Source organism: Fusarium odoratissimum, assembly GCF_000260195.1.
Source record: "Fusarium odoratissimum NRRL 54006 unplaced genomic scaffold supercont1.5, whole genome shotgun sequence".
Classification (NCBI taxonomy): domain Eukaryota; kingdom Fungi; phylum Ascomycota; class Sordariomycetes; order Hypocreales; family Nectriaceae; genus Fusarium; species Fusarium odoratissimum.
Genome location: NW_022158691.1, coordinates 251,393 through 259,890, shown reverse-complemented (window position 1 = coordinate 259,890; position 8,498 = coordinate 251,393). Strand labels below are relative to the sequence as shown.

General features: G+C 50.1%; 4 protein-coding genes and 1 non-coding gene across 5 annotated transcripts; 2 read left to right on the top strand and 3 right to left on the bottom strand.

Annotated features, from left to right (window-relative positions):
- Positions 1-151: 151 nt before the first annotated feature.
- On the bottom strand, positions 152-2,015 carry FOIG_04019 (ATP-dependent rRNA helicase RRP3). The gene is made up of 2 exons (XM_031202066.1): positions 1,764-2,015; positions 152-1,714 (listed from the first exon to the last, which is right to left on the bottom strand). The coding sequence occupies exons 1-2, from the start codon at positions 1,956-1,958 to the stop codon at positions 452-454; spliced, it is 1,458 nt and encodes a 485-aa protein (XP_031067513.1). The 5' UTR covers positions 1,959-2,015; the 3' UTR covers positions 152-451.
- Positions 2,016-2,113: 98 nt separating this feature from the next.
- FOIG_04018 (uncharacterized protein) lies at positions 2,114-3,720 on the top strand. The gene is made up of 2 exons (XM_031202065.1): positions 2,114-2,608; positions 2,658-3,720. The coding sequence occupies exons 1-2, from the start codon at positions 2,177-2,179 to the stop codon at positions 3,588-3,590; spliced, it is 1,365 nt and encodes a 454-aa protein (XP_031067512.1). The 5' UTR covers positions 2,114-2,176; the 3' UTR covers positions 3,591-3,720.
- Positions 3,721-3,856: 136 nt separating this feature from the next.
- On the top strand, positions 3,857-5,982 carry FOIG_04016 (uncharacterized protein). Its single transcript, XM_031202064.1, has 2 exons — positions 3,857-4,597; positions 4,648-5,982. The coding sequence occupies exons 1-2, from the start codon at positions 4,134-4,136 to the stop codon at positions 5,621-5,623; spliced, it is 1,440 nt and encodes a 479-aa protein (XP_031067511.1). The 5' UTR covers positions 3,857-4,133; the 3' UTR covers positions 5,624-5,982.
- Positions 5,674-5,745, bottom strand: FOIG_04017. The gene has a single exon. It is a non-coding gene; the product is annotated as a tRNA-Gln (tRNA).
- Positions 5,983-6,163: 181 nt separating the features above from the next.
- FOIG_04015 (uncharacterized protein) lies at positions 6,164-8,385 on the bottom strand (the record flags this gene model as incomplete). Its single annotated transcript, XM_031202063.1, has 2 exons — positions 8,318-8,385; positions 6,164-8,264 (listed from the first exon to the last, which is right to left on the bottom strand). The coding sequence occupies exons 1-2, from the start codon at positions 8,350-8,352 to the stop codon at positions 6,164-6,166; spliced, it is 2,136 nt and encodes a 711-aa protein (XP_031067510.1). The 5' UTR covers positions 8,353-8,385.
- Between the last annotated feature and the right edge of the window lie 113 nt (positions 8,386-8,498).

The following is an 8,498-nucleotide window of genomic DNA, read 5'->3' as shown; positions in this document are numbered from 1 at the left end:
GAGAATGTCAGTGGCTCAAGAGCTGAAGTTAATGAGAGGTTGCCTAAAGCTTAGTCAATTGGGCTTGATCGAGTTGGACTCATGATCTTTGAAGCTTTGAAGCTTTGACAAGGAGAATGTAAGCGGGCTTGGCAGGCTTGGCAGGCTGGGCTGATGAACTGTGATTAAAGTGGGAGAGCTGAGTGCAACTTTGAAACACGAAATATCTTTAGTGATAGTAAGTAAATGAATTAACTCGTCATCTAAATTAGAGGATCCTTCGTCGACGCACTCATCGTATAACCTCAAGCAGCCTACAGCCACTCCAGGTGACAAATGAGCAATCCACATCTCCTGGCCAAGATAGACATTGAAACACTGAAGCAAGCATCGAAGAATCCTTCGACTTTGACACTTTTCCCCCAACCAAAACAACGCCGAACTGCCGAAACTCCAGTCCAGGCACCAGCACTTAACCCTCCTCCTTGTCCATGTCGTCTCTCCCCCGCTTGCCGCCCTTCTTGCGTCCGCCTTTCAATGTGCTGCCCTTCTTGCCTCTCTCTTCGGTGAAGGACTTCATCTCGACTCTGGCGTGGCGTTGGGCTTCCTCAACTCGGGTCTGGAAAGTGAAGACCTCCTCCTTCTCGGTGGGATACTCAGTGAGCTTCTTGCCGAGGGCAGCCTCGATTCGCGTGAAGATCTCGACATCGTACTGCGTCACCACGCTGATGGCGATACCAGACTTTCCAGCACGGGCTGTTCGTCCGACTCTGTGAATGTATGTCTTGCTATCCTGGGGGAGATCGTAGTTGAGAACAACGTCGACCGAGGGAATATCCAGACCACGGGCGGCGACATCGGTAGCAACAAGAATATCTCGTGTGCCGGAGCGGAACTTGTTAAGGGCGCCTAGACGGGAAGTTTGGGAGAGCTGGCCGTGCAGAGGAATGGCGCCAAATCCAAGGGTCCTTAGCAGGATGGAAATACGCTGTGTCTCCCAGACTGTTCGAGTGAAGATGATCGTGGACTTTCCAACATGCTCGTTAATCAAGTAGATAAGATAAACGTCCTTGCGGACATGAGGAATAAAGATGTAGTGCTGGAGCAGAGTCGAGACGGTCTGGTACTTGTTGGAGCTGATGCTCACACGAACGGGATCTCTCAAACTGGCACGCTGAAGACTCTCAATCTTGGAGCTAATTGTCGCAGAGAAAAGATATGTGCGTCGCTCGCGGGGAATGAACTTGAGAATCTTGTCGATACTAGGTCCAAAGTCCATATCCAAAAGTCGATCGGCCTCGTCCATGATCAAGTACTTGAGGGTTCGTAGCGAAAAGCCCTTGGTCTTCTCAAGATGGTCCACAAGACGACCAGGTGTCGCAACAATAATATGAGGCTTCTTCCCGAGAGCAATGGCCTGGGGTACCATATCAAGACCACCGACAATCACAGCGCATCGTAGAGAGATGAGCGATCCGAGAGCTTCGAAGGCTTGGCCGATCTGGGTTGCCAATTCACGAGTCGGGGCGAGGACGAGACCGAACAGAGGCTGAGGCTTGTCGAGAAGAGCCTGGAGGACGGGAAGAGCAAAGGCAGCTGTCTTTCCACTACCTGTTTCGGCGAGACCGATAATGTCACGGCCTTCGAGAGCGACGGGGATGGACTTTTCTTGGATGGGCGTGGGGTACTTGTAGTTGAGCTTTTCGCAAGCTTCGCAGAGAGCGTCGACAATACCCTGACAATTGTTAGGTACAGAAAGTCAATTAGTAGTTATCAGGACATACGAGATCCTTGAAGGTTTTCTTGGGGGCATCCTCAACTGCTTCCTCAGCAGAAGGCTCCTCTAGAGTAGCGGACTCTTCCTCAGATTGCTCGTCATCAGAAGGCTCAGGCTCAGCTCGAGCAGGTTTCTCCGCAACGACCGGTTTCTTCTTCTTGGGCGCATCGTGCGCGACCTTTCTTCGTTTTGCGCCGAACATGGTGGGCGATGTCTAAGTAAAAGATAGTTCCCACCTCAAAAAAAGATCATCTTTTGTCAAGACTTCACATAAACTTTAGTGGGGACGGCTTATCGCACGTGCGCTAATCTTATCGCAGTCCCCGCCAAACTTTTTTTCTTTTCTGCCATTTGCGACAGAGAGCAGCTCCAAAGCAACTTTTCGACGAGTACAATCTAAACCAAACAAATTTCTTCACAATGGCGCGCAAACGAACAAAGAAGAGAACCCACTTGGGTGCCAGCAATCCCGATGTTGACTCTGCCGGCCATGCATCTGCGAAGGATCCCAAGAGCATGGTTATTCGAATTGGCGCTGGTGAAGTCGGTTCCAGCGTTAGCCAGCTTGCGGCCGATGTGCGAAAGGTCATGGAGCCTGGTACTGCGGCTCGATTGAAGGAGAGACGTGGAAACAGACTAAAGGATTACGCTTCCATGTGCGGTCCTTTGGGTGTTACTCACTTGATGCTGTTTTCGAGATCGGAGAGCGGCAACACCAATTTACGAATGGCTTTGACACCTCGAGGACCTACGATGAACTTTCGCGTGGAGAAATACTCGCTGTGCAAGGATGTTCAAAGAGCTCAGAAGCATCCCAAGGGTGGTGGCAAGGAGTTTATCACTCCTCCTCTGGTAAGAAGTCGTCAATTGTTGTTGACAAGCCTTTCCTAACAATCCACAGCTGGTCATGAACAACTTTACCCGCCCAGACTCGAATAGCAAGTCGAAAGTTCCCAAACACCTTGAATCGCTTGCCACAACCGTCTTCCAATCCCTCTTCCCTCCCATCAACCCCCAAGCTACACCGCTCAAGTCGATCCGACGAGTCCTGCTGCTGAACCGCGAGCAATCGGAGGAAGACGACGGTACATTCATCATTAACTTCCGACACTATGCTATCACAACAAAGTCCACCACAGTGTCCAAGCCTTTACGGAGATTGAATGCTGCTGAGCAATTCGTCACTACAAAAACAAGCCGGAAGGGCAAGATGCCTAACCTGGGTAAACTTGAGGATGTAGCGGATTTCTTGATTGGTGGTGAGAATGGCGATGGATATATGACGGATGCGACTAGCGGTAGTGAGATGGATACAGATGCAGAAGTCGAGATCTTGGACTCTACGACCCGAAAGGTCTTGTCTGCAAAGGCCCGACAAGCAGCCGCCCAGAACGACGCCGAGCCCGAGGCAGAAGAGGAGAACGTTGAGCGTCGCGCCGTCAAGCTCGTCGAACTCGGTCCCCGAATGCGCCTCCGCCTAACCAAGGTCGAAGAGGGTCTCGCCGACGGCAAGGTCATGTGGCATGAGTACGTCCACAAGAGCAAGGAAGAGATCAAGGAGCTCGAGAAGCGATGGGAGAAGCGTCACCAAGAAAAGGAGGCACGAAAGAAGGAGCAAAAGGCCAACGTTGAGCGCAAGAAGGCAGCCAAGGCCAAAGACGGCAAGAAGGATGACGACGATAAGGATGAGTTTGAGTATGACTACGATAGTGATATGGATGTGGATGAGTTTGACAGTGAGGGTCTGGCGGGTGATGCCGAGTTCAAGGTCAATGAGAAGATGGAGGAGGATGGAGAGTGGGAGGACGAGCAGGAGGAGATTGCCAATAGCTGAGTGGGAGACGGCTAGAAGGTTGAGGATTGCATGCTTTGGTTTGGCGTTGTGTATAATGGATGGATTGGGCAATGAATACCTTTGTGATTCTTTGTGATTACATGATGTGTCTATTTGTGAAGTTCACCAAGATGTTCTGTGTTTTAAAGCTGCTCATGATTGTACAGAGGTCATCGTACCTTATGCTGTCGCATTTCGCATTGCCTTATTGAGCTTGAAACATGAAAGTGCAGCGCAACGCCCCTGCATGACTGGTTCAGGGTAAACATGAGGCCAGCAACGCCATGTGAACCATTGGCAAAAGACAAGGTATTCACGCTTCAAGTTTCAACATTTCATCATCATCAAATTTCTCAGTTTATTTACTGGGTATTCTCACTTCGTTTGTATCTTCGGGGATTAGAGACAGCAATATCTGCTCATTACAGCCTCACTTTCGCCCAAAGACCAGGATCAAGTTGTCGTGCCAACTGTGTTCCATGAACGAGTCTCATCACGCGCCTCATCGTTCAACGCATCCAATTGTCACCTACATCAGAAAACATGTTTCGCATACCATCTAGAACTCTAAGGACTTTCGGTCCATCGCTCAAGCGAGCACCGGTCGGCGTGCGCTTCTCATCAACTCAGACATCAACGTCCAGTAACGCTCGTTATGTCTGGTCATCTGCAGCAGTGATTGGCGCTGGTACTGGGGTTTATCTATTCAACGGCAAAGGCACGACGAAAAGCTTGACAAATGAGGTCCCCAGCCTGAAAGACTTCTCTTCGGAGGATCAAATTCCGATCAATTCACCTGTTAAGGAGTTCATCATGGAGGACGCAAATGCCAAGCTGCGTGAAGATGCTCACACTTTTGTCTTCGACGGGAATGGAGGTGTCAAAGGACGAGTCGACTTTGCTCGTCTTGGCAGCAACAATCCGATTGAGGATGAATGGGATCTCAGAATAGCCAAGGGCGTCGGCGGAACGAACACTCTGTACGCTGGAGTTTACGATGGACATGCGTGAGTGACCTGGAAACATTGGATGTGAGCGATGCTAACACAAATGGAAGAGGATGGGCAACGTCTAAAGTGTTGAGAGCTGCTCTCGTTCCATACGTATCAAATGCCTTGTCAAGCGTCACACCTACCAGCTCAAAAGAGCTAGTAGACGATGCAATCAAGAAGGCATTCGTCCGTCTTGACGATCGCATCTTCAGAAACGCACAAGAAGCACTCGAATCAGGCCAAGACCAAGGCTCTGCCGCCGTCATCATCGCCGTTGCACCCGCCATAGCTGGATCTTGTGCGCTCCTAACTATGTACGAACCCAAGACCTCTACTTTACGTACTGCTGTCGCAGGCGACTCTCGTGCTGTTCGCGGCATGTGGTCTCCCAACACAAGCAAATACGAAGTCGATGTTCTGAGCAAAGACCAAACTGGTTTCAACCAGGACGAGGTTGAAAGGCTCGACAAGGAACACCCTGGAGAGATCAAGGACATGATTAACCCCGAGTCCGGTCGACTCTTTGGAATGGCAATCACGAGAGCGTTTGGCGATCACAGATGGAAATGGCCAGAAGAACTCATTCGCAAAGTGAAAGACGATTTCTATGGTACTGCACCGCGACCAAATGCCAAGACGCAGCCTTACATGACAGCCCGACCGGAAGTAACAACACGAAAGATCCAGACGGAAGATTTTGTCATTCTCGCGTCCGACGGCCTTTGGGATATGATGAGCAACGAGGACGCCGTGTCGTGCGTATCGCGCTGGTTAGTCGCTAAGAAGAACGGCAAGCCCGAACCCTTCAAGGAGACCAAGTTTGAGGGGAAATTGGAAGATGGATGGATAGCTACGCCAGAGCATCAGGTTATTGAGGATCTGGACAACGCGGCTGTTTGCTTGGTCAAGAATGCTCTTGGAGGATCAAGACGGGGATTGTTCCTGGGAGCGATGACGACTTATCCGCCCATGAGCCGGAATGTGAGGGATGACATGACTGTGCAGGTCATCTTCTTCAAGGATCCTTATGAGAAGAAGTAGGGTGTATTGTGAGTAAATGGTCTCACTGTTGGTTAAGAGTACAAAAAGAAAGGTCTCAGAGGGAGTCGAACCCTCGCTGGCGGAATCAGAATCCGCAGTCATAACCGTTAGACCATGAAACCTTACAACTTCGGTTAGCAGCGGCGTTGCAAAGTGCTCTCAGATTCTGTTCCGCTCGCGTTCGACTCGATCAATTGTATAATGTTCAGGGCACTTCGATTACTCTTGTTTGTTTCATTGTAGACATGAGCTGTACGCCTTGAATCAAGGTGCTAGCTACATTCTTAGAGGTTCACGTGATGCTTTGTAGCCATGCGAAGTACCTTGGCCAGCACATGCATCTGTCATTTATTGTAAGCTACCTCTACTCGCTGACGACACGTAAAGCAGCCGAGGGCAACTTAATTGAGCCGCGGTGGACTGTGTGATGATTAAATAAATGACGAATAATCGAACTGGCTCTCTCTGAATCTCTGTTGAATGTCGCTATCTCTCAAAGTATGGCCGTTGATCGCTGCCAGTTAACTACATACGCAACCCTCAGCTCCTGTTTCTCAACAGTTGAACCTCAACCTTGCCATCCTTGCCCGACTTCTTTATACCACAGACGTCGATATTCCTACCAGTCGCCTTGGTCCACTTCTCAACCTCATCATCCAACATCATATCCGCCCCCTCAACGCCATCAGCCATTCGCGCTGTCTGCACAAGAGTATGCCAAGTGTTCCCAAGCGCTGAAGCCCTGGTCTTTAGCATAAGGAGAATAATTGTTGTAAAGACGAGCCCAAGATGTACCGTAATAAGAACGAGAACAATAATAAGCCCAGTCCATCTAGTCGGTATAAGCCGATCTTGCGTATGTATAGTGTTCACAGGGTATTTGAGGTCATATTCTTCAAGCCAGTTGTAATAGACCATCTGATACAGCCGAGTCATCAGACCTTGAATCGCCATGGCAGGGTCTTCTGTTTCCTGTATGATACTCTGGAAGAGCGAGATATGTGCAAGATTCGCTGACCATCCTTGCTCGACTTCCTGTGCTGGTGACATCATACCCCAAGTCGTGTTGGACATCGATGGATGTTCGAGCCCCAAAGTCCTATAATATGGATCGTGGGTCGGTCCGTCTTCCATCGGAACTCCCTCGACAAAGTCTACAAGACGAGAACTGACGTTCAGGCGCCGTCCGATGTCGAGGTCAAGAATCCCGCGCTTCGCGGAGTCCCCCTCGTTCCCAAGTTGAAGACGAGCGCTGTCAATCTTGCGGGCATTGAGACCAGGTTCCCTGGCAGTTTGATGCCCAGACATGCTAACGTTGTATATCTGCGCAGGGTATGTGTTGAGGAAACAGAAAGTGGCACTTAGAATATGATCCCCATTGGCATCGTATGCTTTGGTCCATACATCTCCCATCTCATAAGTCAGATTCCGTAGACGTTTGGGCGGGGGTCCTCCATTAGTATCCCTAAACCCGTCTGCAGCAATATTGGTCGTCGCATTGACGACGAGCATTTGCTGGAAGCTGTGCTTCCTTTCTGTCTTTGGATCTATTGGAAGTTCGGGCTGGGGCATGAAAGAGCCGGAATAGTCGCACAGAGACACAGGCCAGCCTGTCAATTTACCCTCATCTCGACAATAGAGCATACACTCAGACGGCCCTGTCGTATTTAGAACCGCTGACACACTATCTTTCGCGTCTCCGAAGTGCGGGCTAACCATTCCCTGGGCAGAAATACTCGAGTTCTGCAACGGAGGGGCGCGACAAACGGTACGAACGTTGGCAACCAAAGCAGGTCCGTTGTAGGACTCAAGCGATGTTCTCGAGGTCACATCCGAAAACGGCAGCATGGCACGATAAACATCGCCGGTATCACCGTACTGAGATTTTCCAATTCGATCGTCTGCGAAGCGCCATTGGACAGATGGCTTAGATCCCCAATACGTAGGGCCCTTGTAGTTGAAGCGCCAATCGGCAGGGTGTTTGGAGGCGATGGCCTGGTCGTGCGTCACGCCTGGGGAGGCGACCTTTGCTGTAGTAAAGTCAGAGAGAAGAATGGTAGAGATAAATGTCGAAACCGCCATGATAGTCAAGCCCAAGATAGTAATGAACGAGTACAAGATGCTCAATGGATTCCCTGTAGTTTGCCTGAGGACTGCTGGAAAGATGTTGATGAAGCCCGACTTTGAAGCTCTCTCAGAGGATAGGATTGGAACGTCATTAAAGCAAACGCCTGTAGTCTCAAGGATAATCGCCGAAAGTGCGGCTGCAATGACACCAACTTGGACTGCGATTGAAGTGCGTATAGCTGCAGAGCATATGGTGGTGACTCTGGCGGCCCAGCCGCTTGTGGCGATGGTCTTCCAGAACTGCGGCTCATTGCGATCATGCGCCAGATCAGCACCACGCCAGAGATAAATGAGGATACCGCATGAAGCAAGTGTGAAAGCGGTTCCAAGTACAAGGGAGAGAAAGCTAAAGAGGCCGATGCTCTGCCATATAGTGAAGCGCCGTCTTGAAGGGCATGCTTCTCCGTCCGAACTTTTGGGAGTGAGGCCTGAGTCGAGTAAGCGTTGACGAGAGCTACATTGTGTCTCTGCTGAATTTAAATATGGAGTCTCGATTGATTCGCGTTGGCCACGTCTATGGCAAGTTAGAACAGGAGGATGAGGCCTCTCGGAGGTTGGTGTAGATACCTCGTGGTCTCAGTGTGCGCTTGGTACTCAACCATATTTACTCAATTGATGCTATACTAAGCCCGATTGAGTATCGGAAATTTAGGGACGGGAAGGGCCTTGAAACTTGGATTTAAGCATATTTAATGCTCCTGCCTGGAATCAAAATAGATCAAGATCAACACTGCTGACCAGCCACCAG